The 14,709-nt window shown below is 43.2% G+C and overlaps 1 protein-coding gene across 2 annotated transcripts in view; it reads right to left on the bottom strand.

The window, feature by feature from the left end:
- LOC142662070 (BAR/IMD domain-containing adapter protein 2-like) overlaps positions 1-14,709 on the bottom strand; it is a 216,472-nt gene that overhangs the window by 76,393 nt on the left and 125,370 nt on the right. For both annotated transcript variants that reach the window (XM_075839945.1, XM_075839946.1), the window contains 3 exons: positions 9,909-9,970; positions 6,070-6,141; positions 5,818-5,955 (listed from right to left, as the gene is read on the bottom strand). In XM_075839945.1, the coding sequence (XP_075696060.1) occupies positions 5,818-5,955; positions 6,070-6,141; positions 9,909-9,970 (272 nt within the window). The remainder of the gene's footprint in view (positions 1-5,817; positions 5,956-6,069; positions 6,142-9,908; positions 9,971-14,709) is intronic.

Raw genomic sequence — 14,709 nt, 5'->3', positions numbered from 1 at the left:
ATAGTCCCGAGAAGGCATTGGCGATTGGCAAGGTCAGTGGAGAGGGTTAACAAAGCCCGCATTAAAGTAAACCGGGCGTTGTCACGTTTCGTGGCTAAGAACGGGGGCATTTGTGTCCGGCACCGGGATTTGGTGTCAGAAGGGAATTATTGGAGGAGTGATGGAGTGCATTTGACCGAGGTTGGGATTGATTTGTGGAGCCTGGCACTAGCAGAAGGAATTGAGAGGGCGTTGGTGGTTTGGAGGGACTCACAGGCTTAAGGTGGTCAAGGCCTGTTTCACTGTGGCGGGGGGAGTCCTTGAGGTTGGTCAGTACGAAATGGTGGGGGGGTCGCATCGGGGGTATGCGTCCCCCAAAAAGATATATAATTTGAAGACTTCATAGGGTGTTATCCCTTTGAAGTGGTCTTCTGGTGGTTGGAGCCATCTGCAGAGGTGAGCGGTGCCTCCGAGCTGGTTTACAGCTAGAGGTAAATAGTTGGTGGTGGTTTGCAGATGGCTAACTTAAAGAAAAAAACTGGAAAAATGGCTTCAAGGACTTCCCCTGCTCTGATTAGTGTTAATGTTGATTGTTATTACTGATTCTGACCCATGTTGGGTCTTGTGAATTATAGGTAGAATTCTCTGGTTGAATTCCTAAGTAGTTATCCGAATGTTTCGGATTAAATTGCTTTTCAAAACAATGTAAATTAATAAACGGCTGCTGTGGCCATTTCACATCCAACCTCGGTTGCCAAGTGTCTTTCTTTGGTGAATGGGTGGGAAAAAAGGGGAATAAAATGTTCAATAGCGCATGACTCTACTTAGGCAAGTCAGGAGCGGAGCACTGTAGTGAAAAATAAACCAAGGGACAGTGAGTAGAGAGTTTAAACAATTTAGTGACTGGAGACACTAGCATTTCTAAAATCATAAAATAAATTACATTATTTTATGATTTTATAAACTCTAGTGTCTCCAGGCACATTATTTTAAAATATAAAAAGACCCAAGTGGATGCCCCATATGGAGTTTAAGGGGTTTTCCAGTCCCTAAAAATTCATGGCTTATCGCATGAGTAGAAAATGGTCGTGGATTTATTGAGTTATGAAATGCGCCAGATTTATCAAGTTTTGTGGCAAAAAATACCCTTCTTGCTGTAAATAAGGGAAAGGAGTCTGACATGCGCCTAGATGTGCAAAATCTATCAGTGTGTGCATCATTAAAATATTTGGCATATCCTCAGCCTAACACCTCTTTCTTTAGCCATTATTAATGAATTTGCCCAAATGCTTTTTTGTTTGTGGTATTGTTCTGGCCCATTAGGGTATGTTCGCACAGGGTGGATATGTTGCGTAAAAGCACACAGCATATCCCTCTCGTCCCCACAGAGAATTCCGGATGAAAAACCGCACCAAATTGTAGTCCAGCTTTTTGGACTGAATGCCCGATGCGGTAAACAGAATGTAAAAAAAAAAATTAAACGTACCCATAGCCATGCGTCCCTCTGACGTCCTGCAGGCTGACATTTCATCCCATGTGACCACTGCAACCTGTGAAACCTCATCCCTGGAGGCCGTGCCATACGCAGAAGCGGAGAGATCTGGGTAAGTATTATTTTTATTTTTTTCTGTGTTGCGATTTGTGCGACGGAATAGCTGCTTTTCCGCCGCAAAAATCGCAACATCTGCTATTTGTTGCGGGTTTTACCTCCCCAGTGAATTCAAGGGGAAAACACAAAAGAAAAGCAGCGATTGCGCAGAATAAATTAACATGCTGCAAATTAAAAAATCGCAACGCAGGTTAATTTATTGTTTTTTTTTGGCTAATTTTTTACGCAGCATGTGGATGAGATTTGTTCAAATCTCTGCTACTACTGTATAATGCTGCGCAATACGTTGCGGAACATCCTTTTTTGGGTCAGTGTCTTTGTTCTGTGTTTACAAAATGCATCATGCTCTAGGTCCGGTGATTTTTCCATAGGCTTGTCTATATCACTTTCAAAAGCGCCATAAAAAAACGTCTAAAATGCATGCCTTTTTTACATGAGTTTAAAACGCAGAAAAGAAGTGAGTGTGGAGGAGGCCAAATTGTTTTCTGTGTTTAGTAGTTTACAACATATTAGTACAATTGTCTCCGTTATGAAGCTTTTCCAGCTGCTGCTCAGTGGTTTCCTGGCATCAGTTTTTAGTATTAGCTCGGCTGCTTTACAAGGACTAGCATCATCCCGATAAACAGACATTAAATGTCCCCTCCTGCCTATATCCATGCACTTTGTATGCTGGCTGGCTGCTTTGAGCATTCCCTTTTCATTGTCGGTTAGCCACGCATACTGATTTATCGGAGGGAACACAGTCTGAGTTCTGCGGATGAAGCTCTTTGATCCCCGTCTTTGTGTGTCGTCTGTTTATATTTATTTGCTTTCACTCATAAGCCACAGTTCCACTAGGCCGCCCTGCTACATAAATGCTCCAATTCCCATTCATTACACTAAACAGTTAAGCGCTGGTATGCGCCATCGCCTGGATCCAGCACAAGTTTTCAATGAATTACAAAGCCCTGGTATTACTAATGGGATTTGGCTGTTTTATGGGACTTGTGTTGAACATAAAGTCTGATTCCTTTTCACATCCAGGGCAGCAGTATATGGATATTTCTACATTGCTGACTAATTCAAACTGATCTGTCAACAGTTATACAGAAAATGGTTCCAATAAATCCGACTGTAAATAATCGAAAGATCCCGTCAAAAGAATAATCTGAAGCTCCCTGCAAAATTGTTAAATAACATTTTAGATTGTGCTGGATGAGAATCTGCAAACTACAATGAATGTATATTATAGGACCATGTTTAACTTGTCAATACTTACCAAAAAGGGACAGCATAATGGAACATTTCATTGACAGGATATTAGACCGCTGTAAAGAAAGGTTTGTACATGGATCTTGAATCCAATTAGACATCAAGAAGATGTACCAGTAATTACCAAGACGCCAGGTGAGCCGGACATTTCAACAAAGGGGTATTACACGAGAATTAGGAACAGGAAATTGTTCCATAGTAGTAAAAGTAATTCTTACTGTCCCCCATTAATATTTTTTTATTTCTAATCACCACTTTCTCTCTATGATCTTTAAAATGTCATGCAGGTTAGATAAAAGATTGAATCCAAATGTATCCATTGAAATCTTAGATGTAATTCTTGACTTTTCCTGCAGTGACACGGGAGGGATAATGAAGAATAAGGGTAAGGCAACACGAAGTGGCACAGACCAGGACGCTATGCATCCAACATCCGCGCAGGCACCATGTTCAGCGCGCCTGTCAAATAGCCTGCTAATGACCGCAGGTTGCCCTTTACCTGCAAAATCATGCGGCCACAGAAGGGTGTAATTAATAACCGCACGATTTTGCATGTAAAGGGCCGTTTTACCTGCAGCAACACTCGGCCATTAACAGGCTACTTGACCAGCACACGAACATGGTGCCAGGCACGGTTGTTGGCCGCATTGCCGCCTCGTCAGTGCTGCTCCATGTGGCTTTACCCTTACTCAGTGTCCATTTAAATCAATGGCTATCCCTTGATCTAATAGATCTGATAGAGATAGATCTAAAGATGCATTCACACAGTGTGGTTTTTCCACGTTTTTTGCAGAGTGTCCGAAAACCGTGTCGAAAAAAACGCATGCATTTTAACTGCGATTTGCATACGGTTATTTTGGTGCAGTTTTTGCCCGCGCTGCAAAACCAACAGCAAAACCGCACCATGTGAATACACCCTCAGAGCCATCCTCAATTTTTTGCACTTGCCCTAAACCCAAATCCGTAGTTTCCTGCGGAATATCCTCAGTGCCAGCAAAGTAAATCAGTTCTTAAGTAATCTCATCTACACATTGCAGAATTATTCGGTACGTAAATTGTCCTGCGGTGCGTATTTTACTTATTTCTGCATCAAAAATGTAACAACCGCACCTAAAAGACGCGTAAAAAATGAACTATTCGGTTCGGATTTTACCGGTGTAATTACCTGCATTTACCTGTGGTTCTGATTCAGATTTTTTGCATCAAATTCCACAATGTGTGCATGTAGCCTAATAGGACATTTTATTTACGTTCGACAACCCCTTTAAAGTACATTTCTTTGTAGCATCCAGCAGCAGCTCCTTGGTAGATTGACCTCATCTAAAAACCACACACCACAAAGACCTCTGGACTCCTAAAACATATAACATAGATGTAGGTCTTGTAGCAACCCTCTATACTATAACAATAGTCTGTTACATCATTTCCTCAACAAGATGCCAAGGACCAGGCAGGATATTGCTACCATGCTGTGCCTTCAGTGTAAAATTGATACTACATACATAAATGGCATACTTCCCAACTTTTAAATATTGCAAAGAGGGACAACTGATGCGGCATATGTAGCGGCAATTTTTTTCCCCTGTTAAGCCACGGCTCTAACCTCACCCATACACACCCAGTTCAGCCAACACAGTATCATGCTGCCATAATGCCTCACCACAATGCCCCATAGGACCCCCACACAATACAATGACACCTATTGCTGCCCCCCACACAGTATAATACCCCATAGTGCCTTCCACACAGTATAATGCCAAATAGCTGCCCCAACACATTATAATGCCCCATAGCTGTCTCCATACAGTATAATGCCCCATAGATGCCCCCATACAGTATAATGCCCCCATACAGTATAATGCCCCCATAGCTACCCCCAGAAATTATAATGCCCCTATAGCTTCCCCCATACAGTATAATGCCTGCTTAGCTGCCCCCAGACAGTATCCTTGCTTCATCATTGAATTCAACAGTATCTGCGTCCTGAGGGCGCAGATACAGTAGACAACATGACACAGAACCGACCTCCCGGGACAGCGGGACACCGTTCCGCAAAAATGCGATTTGTACACAACAAAACAGAAAAATGCTTTATCAGAAAGGAGAACAAACATAATTTTAGCTACTGCTCAAACTTCTATTATATGGCCAATTTTAACGTTTTCGTGGAGATCTTTCTAAGGAAAGCTGGGCGACAATGACAATGCTTGTAATTACAGCTCCTAAAGGGGTTATCCTTCAGCTTCTCCTGTCCCCAAATGGCATAGCTCTCCTATCTTGTATCACTGGATAACTTGGCACATCTGTCCTTCAGAGCTATTGGAAAGCTAAATTACAATCTCTGTTATGGTGACCATATTGTCATGTTGTCATCTAGCTTTAGCAGAAACAAAATGAATGGAAGAGAACAGAAAAAAAATTCAGAATAGTCGTTTTAGGAGTTTGACAGAAGAGGAAATTCTGACAAAATATAAAGAAAAACATAATTCCGCAGTAAAAGCTAAATTACTACCTATTCCAGCTCCTTACACCTGTCCTAGCCCTTGAATATTTTACTACAAGTGTATGGTGTGTACCAGGGACAGACACAGAAAACAAAGGACCCTTGGGCAAGAACAGTATATGCATCCTTTGCTTTCCAGTTGTTAATTTGATAAGAACATGGTGCCAGTCATAGTGCACCTGCTTCATGGCTCTTCAGAAAATACCTCACCTGTGTGCCAACCCACCAATAATTGAGAACAATGGAATCATTAGCACAATCTCTTGCAGAAATACTCTCTTTGGAGGTGGCAGTGCTAACATACCCGCTGTATAGTTGTAAAGGTTGCACACATGCTATGCCCGCTCTTGATGTGGACTACAGCATTGGTGGCTCAGCTTCTAACAAATCTTAACACATGAGACTTAGTAACATTTACTAAGACATTTCTATATATTGAATACTGTTCTACGGTAGATTTATGATACGGCTGTACCTGCACCTCTCTGTCTCCATATTTCTGGGGATTTTTGCTGTTCTGACACTTTTTCCGTAGCTTCTTTAGTTCTGACTGACATTTCTCAATAGACTCAGACTTGGAACGATGCTCAACTTGATATTTTTTCAGTGTCGCCTGGGGATAGCGAAGGAAATGCTATCAGTTAAAAAGTGACAATCCCCAGATACCAAGAAGTTGGAACAAGTATCACAATAGACAATGTAACAGAACGGAAGGCAAACTACGCACTGTTAAATACTTAATGTCTAACTCCAGCTTGTGTTCCAGTTGAGCCAGGAGTTCGGAGTGGAAAAGTTTTAGCTGAAAAAAAAAGTGGAAAATATATTATTTTGTGTCTTATTAAAATCTACCTTTTTACAATGAAAACCAGTCACCAGTAAATAAAAATCTTTGTGTCATCTTCTTCTGTCAAGTTGTTGAGACGCTGCCCAGGTGGGGGATTAACCAATATGGCTGCCATTATAACTCCCATAAGAATTGTTGCCCAGCTTTTCCAGACATCTGAACAGGAAATCTGCCTAGTTATATGGTTATACATTCTCTGCTCCCTCATTAACTAGGCAGATTATTTAGTCAGTATTCTAGGAATCCCCTATAGTAGATGTAATGGCAGCCATTGTTTTTCTAGAACTAGGTAATACCAAAAAGAGAGAAAGTCCACACAGCGCTCCATAGAGCTCTGCCCAGGATTTCATGTCTGCTCCGGACATCACTATCCATACATGAACAGTGATGTCAGGAGACGAGCAGGAGTAAACAGGATGAATATGAGGGGTGTAGGAGATACACTCGACTATTATGGTTGTGCAAATCAGGCACAACTTTAATGAAGTTTTTTAAAGTATATGTGGATGATGTGGCAGAAGCTTCTTCAGCTTCTACCGGATAACCAGCAATGCAAAAATCAATGTGACAAATGGAGAAAATAGCTGTAAAGAGAAGCGCTACAAGGGCTTATTCAGACAACACGTTTAGAAATTGTATAAATTTCTGATGGACCTGTGGAAAATAATTATCCAATTTCGAAACGTTATGTTCGAATAAAGCTTTTAACAACATCTCAGACCTCTGTTTACTGCTATATTCTCAATTTGTCACCTAGGTAGTACCAAGACTGACTGGCTTCATTCAAATTACTTGACAGAAGGGGATAAATAGAGCCCGTATATACTAATTTACATAATAATATTACAAAGAGATACATATAACAAGTATAAGGCGATATATATAAATCCTAGCCCCCGAAAGTTGCCATCAATGGTTTAGAACTTGGGAGCTACATTTTAGCACAGAGTATTTAGCTAAAACTGTCATCAAAACATGGATCGGACAGATAGACAGCTGCTTATTTTTCCCCACTTAACATTTATGTTAGTAGGTGAGGTGGGATCAATCATTTGGCCGACAATGTATGTTATTCCCAACTTAACAGGGACTTTCCCCACCATAGAAAATTATAGAATAACTTACTGATCACAGGGAATCTAACCAACCACTGGGACTCCCATGAATCACTATCATGAAGGGGCAGCAACTATAGTAAAGCACAGCTGCCCTGAGATTTTTTTTCTCGGTACAGCACAGGAACTGCAATTCTGCCCAGTTCACATAAATCGGACTGTGTTTCAGTTCTCTGCACAGGGCCTGGCCGGGAGTAATGCTATGCAAAGCCAAAGACCATGTGGCACATTCGATATAGGGTTTAGAGGGTTCCTAGTGGTAGGACTCCCACTGATCAGTAAGTTATGGAAAATCTTAGCCAGGGCTGCCTCCTCCAGGAGTGGAATCCCCGGCCAGAGTGTTGCCGAATGGATTCTGCTTCTAGAGGGAGCCCCTGTCTAGGAGGCGGCGTAACTATCGCCAGTGGCTGCTACGGGGCCTGTGGCATGAGGGGGCCCTCCTGCCCACCGTCACGGCCCCCGCCAGTGGCCCCGCTAGCAGCCTCTATGGGGAACCACATTCCTTAGGACGCAGATACTATTGAACACTATGGCGGAGCAGGGAGGTAGCTCCTTACTCTGCCATTTACTAGGCTACAGACTCCCAGTGCTAGTAGCACTTTGGACAGTGATGTCAGGCGCAGAGCTGGAGTCCCAGGCAGAGTGAAACTCCGGCTCTGGGGTCGCACCTCACATCACTGTCCATATATGGACCATGATGACTGTCCATATATGGACAGTGATGCCAGGAGGAGACAAGGAGTCCCAGGCAGAGTACTAGAAGCGGCTCTGCTCCGGGACTCCGTCTCTGGGGAAGCCCCTGACATCACTGTCCAAATCGGGATAGTGATGTCCGGAGCAGAGCATTGTCCCAGGCAGATTGCTAGTAGCGCTCTGCCTGGGACTTTGGCTCTGGTATTGCCCCTGACATCACTATCCATATAAGGGCAGTGATGTCAGGGGCTTCCCCAGAGCTAGAGTACTGGAGCAGAGCCTTTGCTAGAGCTCTGCCCAGGATTTCATGTCTGCTCTGGACATCACTATCCATACATGAACAGTGATGTCAGGAGACGAGCAGGAGTCCCAGGCCGAGTGCTAGTAGCGCTCTACCCGAGACTATGGCTCTGGGGTAGCCCCTAACAACATTGTCCATATATGGACAGTGTTGGACTACCAGGGCGGGCTGCGTGGCACTACAATAAAGGGGGGCTATGTGGCACTACCTGGGAGGGGGCTGTGTGGCACTACTTGGGAGGGGGGTTGCGTGACACTATCTGGGGGTGGGCTGTGTGGCACTATCTACAGTGGGCACTAAATTTATGGGGGTACAAACTGGGAGCCTAACTTCTTTAAGGGGGCATAAATAGGGCCTAACTGCAATATGGGGGCACACAGTTTTCTGCCATTTTATTGCCGCTGTGAGTTCCCCCGCAAAGGGGCCCACTAAGTTTCTGTCACCCAAGGGCCCACATAAACCTGGAGCTGGCCCTGATCTTAGCACTATACCACAACTTTCTGTATTGGGAAATGTCCTTTTCCTGGATTAGCAAAAATCATCACTATCACTCTGCTTGAAACTGATAACGCTACACGAAGACGACCGTAGTTTTCGTCAGTGTGCTTTCTATTTTTTTAATGGATAGCATGCTTTCTATGGCTCCATGCACACTACCGTATTTTTCACAGATCTGTGTGGGGGCCGTGGGACCGGGCCGCAAAACTCAGAGCAGGTCCTATTCCTGGCCATCTGTATGCCATCCGTGTTTTGCAGATCCGTTGTTTACGAGTGGCACAATACAAACAGTTGCGTGCATGTAGCCTATAGAAGAAGCTTTATTACCTCAAAAACTAAATAAATAAATGTTCTTTAGGTTTAGCAGCTGTTTTTCTAGCTATTCCTATGTACTATTGATGAAGTATTTACTGCAGCGCCTGCAGCACCCTATTATAGGGGACGTCATAAAATGACACTGCCCACAGGTAGAAACCTCCAGAAACATGCTCTATGTCATTATGTTCTATGTTTCCACAGTGGAAAACAAAATAAAAATAAATAGTATACATTTCCTAAATAGTTAACAAGCATTAATTCATTAGCTGAATGTGAAGCATCTTAATATAAGCAAAAAATGTAATAACATGGCAGTACAGACACTATACTGTAATAACTACAACCATGCAGCTACACAACATAAGTGATAAACTGGTCGGATACGCAGCACAACATAAAGCTCCATCTGTAATTATGGTAATTATTCTGATAATAATCTGCAGGTCTGACCAAACTTCCCTCCACTATGTAAAAAGAACATTTTATTTCCCATAGGGCTGGCCTTACCTGACACACTGGGGCCAAATCACCCATCAGTAAGTTTTTCCAGTGTAGGAGAAAACTCACGCAAACACGGACAAAACATACAAACTCCACGCAGATGTTGTCCTTGGCCAGATAACAACACAGGACCACAGTGCTGCATGACAACAGTGCCAACCACTGAACTACCATGCCACCTCTTTCAAGTTCACCTGCCCTGTCTTGGAATTTGGGGGGTATGGTGGAGTGATCCAACACCAGAAGACCCTTTTTAATGTGAACTGTTAATAGAAAATACTATAGAAAGTACTTACAACTTCCTCCAGCTGGACTTGGATTTGCCGATGTACTTCAGCCATTTGAAATAAAGTATCACCTGTAATAAGCAACCACAAAGACAAGTAAATTACATGCAGATCACATGAAGTTAAATAGCATAAGGCAACAGAGCAGCGACCTATACAGGTATGTTCACACATGGTGGAATTGTTGCATAACTTCCTGCGTTTGTTACCTCTGAATGGGGTTTGTAAAAATCCATGCACATTCTGCGTTCACATGTATAGAACAGATTTTCGCAGAAATTTCTGCAACAAATCTGCTGCGTGTGTACATATTTATGGAGATGTATCTAAGCCTTTAGGTATATAAAGCCAAACATTATTCATAATAACAATGGGGATTATCATTACAATTTCACTTATTATTTCCCATTGCTTATATAACACCAACATATTCCACAGAATTGCACACAGAAGGTATTTATTTACATTAGTATTCGTCATAAAGTCATCCCTAATTGTCTCGTTTTATCCCTGGAAATTAGGGTGGTTAGCCTATAAACTCCTAAAATCTAATATTACAATACTGGCATAAGATTACATTTTAAAAAATGCACAGAAAAATCTTTACCAAAACGGCAACGTGTGAAATGGGCCTTAGTGTGATTAAAGAAATAAATTGCTGAAAATGATCTCTAGGTTCCACACTATATGCACATGTAGACAGTTCAGATCGTGGATGCTTAGCATGCAATCCCAACCTGATGTAATATGCCCCACATTATGACCAAGGATGGAAACAGTGGTCACTCACATACTTCACTATCTGCGAGTATTTGTGAAGTAGATCATGCAGGGCTAAAAAGGGTTGTCCCTCTCCTCCAAATGAGGATGCACGGGATCTGCTGTTATTGACGGGAACTTTGCACTTGGCCGCACATTTCAATCACTGCAGGAGATATGTAGTATTAGGGTATGTTCACACGAGGGCGTCCGTTACGGCTGAAATTACGGGGATGTTTCAGCCTGAAAACATCCCCGTAATTTCAGCCGTACCGGCATGTGCAGGCGCTTGAACGCCGCGTCAATTACGGCCGTAATTGGCGCTGCTATTCATTGGAGTGAATGAAGAACGGCTCCAATTACGGCCAAAGAAGTGACAGGTCACTTCTTTGACGCGGGCGTCTATTTACGCGCCGTCATTTGACAGCGGCGCGTAAATATACGCCTCGTGTGAACAGACAAACGTCTGCCCATTGCTTTAAATGGGCAGATGTTTGTCAGCGCTATTGAGGCGCTATTTTCGGGCGTAATTCGGGGCAAAAACGCCCGAATTACGTCCGTAAATAGGCCGTGTGAACATACCCTAAGGGTATGTGCACACACACTAATTACGTCCGTAATTGACGGACGTATTTCGGCCGCAAGTACCGGACCGAACACAGTGCAGGGAGCCGGGCTCCTAGCATCATACTTATGTACGATGCTAGGAGTCCCTGCCTCTCTGCAGGAGAACTGTCACGTACTGTAATCATGTTTTCAGTACGGGACAGTAGTTCCACGGAGAGGCAGGGACTCCTAGCGTCGTACATAAGTATGATGCTAGGAGCCCGGCTCCCTGCACTGTGTTCGGTCCGGTACTTGCGGCCGAAATACGTCCGTCAATTACGGACGTAATTAGTGTGTGTGCACATACCCTTACATTGTGCCCATTCAAATGAATCATGTCAATGTAATACATGGTCACGTTGAGTCCTCCAGAGCAAGGGTTTGTAACTTTTCTTATGTTACACTGGGCCCCTTATATCTCTGGGCCATTATCACTGCATAGACCGCTTAGCCTTTTATTACCTTTCTACACTGCTGTCAATATTTTATATCTATACTGTATTTATATTGATATCTTGTTATTAAAGCGTAACTAAACTTTCAAAAAACTTCTGATATGTCATAGTGACATGTCAGAAGATTTGATTGGTGGGAGTTCGAGCACTGAGACCACCACCGATCGCTAAAAACAAGCAGCCGATGTAACGGTGTACAGACTCAATAGAAAGTATATGGGCCTGTATACCGTTACATTGGCTTTCCGAGAAAAGCCGTTCAGAAACTAAGCGGCTCAGCATTCGCCCGAGCGCTTCTGCCGCTTCGTATTAGCAATCGGTGGGGGTCTCAGTGCTCGTACCCCGACTGATCAAAACTTCTGACAGGTCACTATGACGTGTCAGAAGTTTGTTGAAAGTTTAGTTACAGTTTAAATGTTACTTCTTCACATTTGGTTTTAACCAAGAAGCTATTCTCCCCTCCGTGGTCGCTAGATCCCTCTCCTTCCCGGTCTGCAACATTTCTGTTCCCAGTAGTATATAGATGTACATGTCAATGAGCAGTGGGTGATTATTGGATGTATCCAGGGGAGTAGCTATAGGGAGTATAGAGGAAGAAGTCGGGCACTGCACATAAGACACCAGAATTAAAAAGGTCACATGGTAGGTGGGGGCCCTGTAACAGATTTTTCATTGTGGCCCAGGAGCTTTAACTTATGTCTCTGTCTTTTCTGCCCGTCTGCATAGTTACACTGTATAGATCACATAGCTATTGGTATAATGTTCTGTATGTTATTACTACAGCTAAATGAAACCCCTACAAAATATAGGACAGATCATTTTGCAGCTATGTCAACACCAGCTACAAATTATTACGCTCCTGAGTGGAAATAAAGATGAATATTGTTTCCAACAGTTTCTACCCTAATTATGACATTCTTGCAGTTCAACGTGACTCAGATTATCTTTTAGTTCCATTCAATTTAAGAAGACTAAGACATTACTAATCACTTACTCCCACATAGCTGAAATACTCATGCAGGGTTGCCGATGTCTGGATACATTATAGCATTATAACGTTACTAATAACAAGTTGTGGTCTTGGGTGGGATAAGTGGGGTATTCTTTGCTATACAATATACATAAGGTTTGGAGAACAATATTGCTGTTGGGATGGTGATAAGGGACTTGACATTGACGATAAAGTATAACATGACTCATTGTAGGGCTGCAATGAGCTTACTGAGGGAAGTACCAGTTACAGTCTAGTACTTTACAAAAGAGAGGGCTTAGGGGAAGTCCTGGTGACCAGTTATATCAGACGAAAAGTAAAAGGTTTTTACAGGGTTTATTAAATTGCCTTAACCCACTGTGGCCTCAACATTGTGCCAGTTTGGCATTGCATGGAAGTTACGCTCCATATGAAAGAACCATTTTGACTTCGTTGATGCCTCATCTCTAATAACTTCAGCTAATCTGAAATCTTTCTGTGATGCCTGACAAAGGTCGGAGCACTAGGTACAGTAAAGGCCCTTTTACACTGGCCAATTATCGTGCAAATGAGCGTTCCCGATAATTGGGCAATAATGAATGAGCAAACGCTCATTCTTCTGCTGATTGTATCGTTTTAAATACTGAAAATATTATCGCTTGTCCCCATACTAGCTCCCTGTGAAAGGAGCAAACGAGCGCCAATCAACGAGCTGTCTCGTTGATCGGCGCTCGTTTGCATGGCGCAGATCGGGCAGTGTAAATGTCCCTGCTGAGAAACTCTGGTGCCATTTCCAGCATGGAGGGTATGTTGTACAGACAGACCTTACACAGCTTCACAGGTGCGTTAAGGCCCTTTTACACCTGCCGATATTAAGCCGGTGCAGCGAGCGCCGATCAGCGAGACATCGTTGATCGGCGCTCGTTTGCTCCTGTCCCTATGTATGGGGACGAGCGGTCGTTACTCTGATCGCTCCTCCCCATATGTTATTATCATGTCGGCAGCACGTCGGGAGATGTGCTGCCGACAACGATAATATTTTACTTTCTTGAAAGGATACGATCAGCAGATGTTTACACAGGGCAATTATCAGGAGCGTTCTATATCGTCCAGTGTAAAAGGGCCTTTACTCATGTTAGGCCCAATAACTCTTCATTAAAAATCAGTGCTTGTTCATATAGTAGTGGTCTCCTTAGGCTGCCCTGTCAGAATATCCTGCCTGTAAGTCTGGGTGGGGTAGGGAATAGGGTAATTGTATTGATCTGTGGACAAAACATGCGTTCCCTGGTGAACAACAAGTCTGAGGGTATGCGCACAAAACGCCGTATATGTCCCGAAAAACGTCTGAAAAATCGGAAGCAGAACGCCTCCAAACATCTGCCCATTGATTTCAATGGGAAAAACAGCGTTCTGTTCCGACGGGACGTTTTTTTACATGGCCGTTTTTCAAAACGGCCGCGTAAAAAAAAGGGCCGTGAAAAAGAATGCATGTCACTTCTTGAGCCGTTTTTGGAGCAGTTTTTCATTGACTCTATAGAAAAACAGCTCTAAAAACCCCGCAAAAAAACGACTTTGCTTCAAAAACGACTGAGAATCAGGAGCTGTTTTCCCTTGAAAACAGCTCCGTATTTTCAGACGTTTTTTGCTAAGCGTGTGAACATACCCTTAGGGTCCTTTTACACCAGCAGATTTACATGGAGCAATCATTGTACTTCAAGGGGACGAACAGGATCGTCTGTCCACATACATTTTGCATAATTGTCGGCAGCACATCCCCCGTTTACACAGGGAAATGTGCTGCAGACAATAATGATTTTTACTGCCGCATAAAAGATGTGATCAGTCGACGAACGAGTGTTTGATTGTTTCTCGGCTGATCAATGATCATTTTGCACCGGCCGATAAATGGGAACAAGCGTTCCTTTCCTCCGATCATCTAGCTGTTCAAAACGGCCTTAAGTGTTTTACGTGCCTTTGTTGTGTGCATTACAAGCGTGTTGTGGAGAAGGGGAAACTATGC

This window comes from Rhinoderma darwinii, chromosome 10, assembly GCF_050947455.1.
Source record: "Rhinoderma darwinii isolate aRhiDar2 chromosome 10, aRhiDar2.hap1, whole genome shotgun sequence".
Classification (NCBI taxonomy): domain Eukaryota; kingdom Metazoa; phylum Chordata; class Amphibia; order Anura; family Rhinodermatidae; genus Rhinoderma; species Rhinoderma darwinii.
Note: the sequence above shows the minus strand (reverse complement) of the source record. Positions and strands in the feature narration are given on the sequence as shown.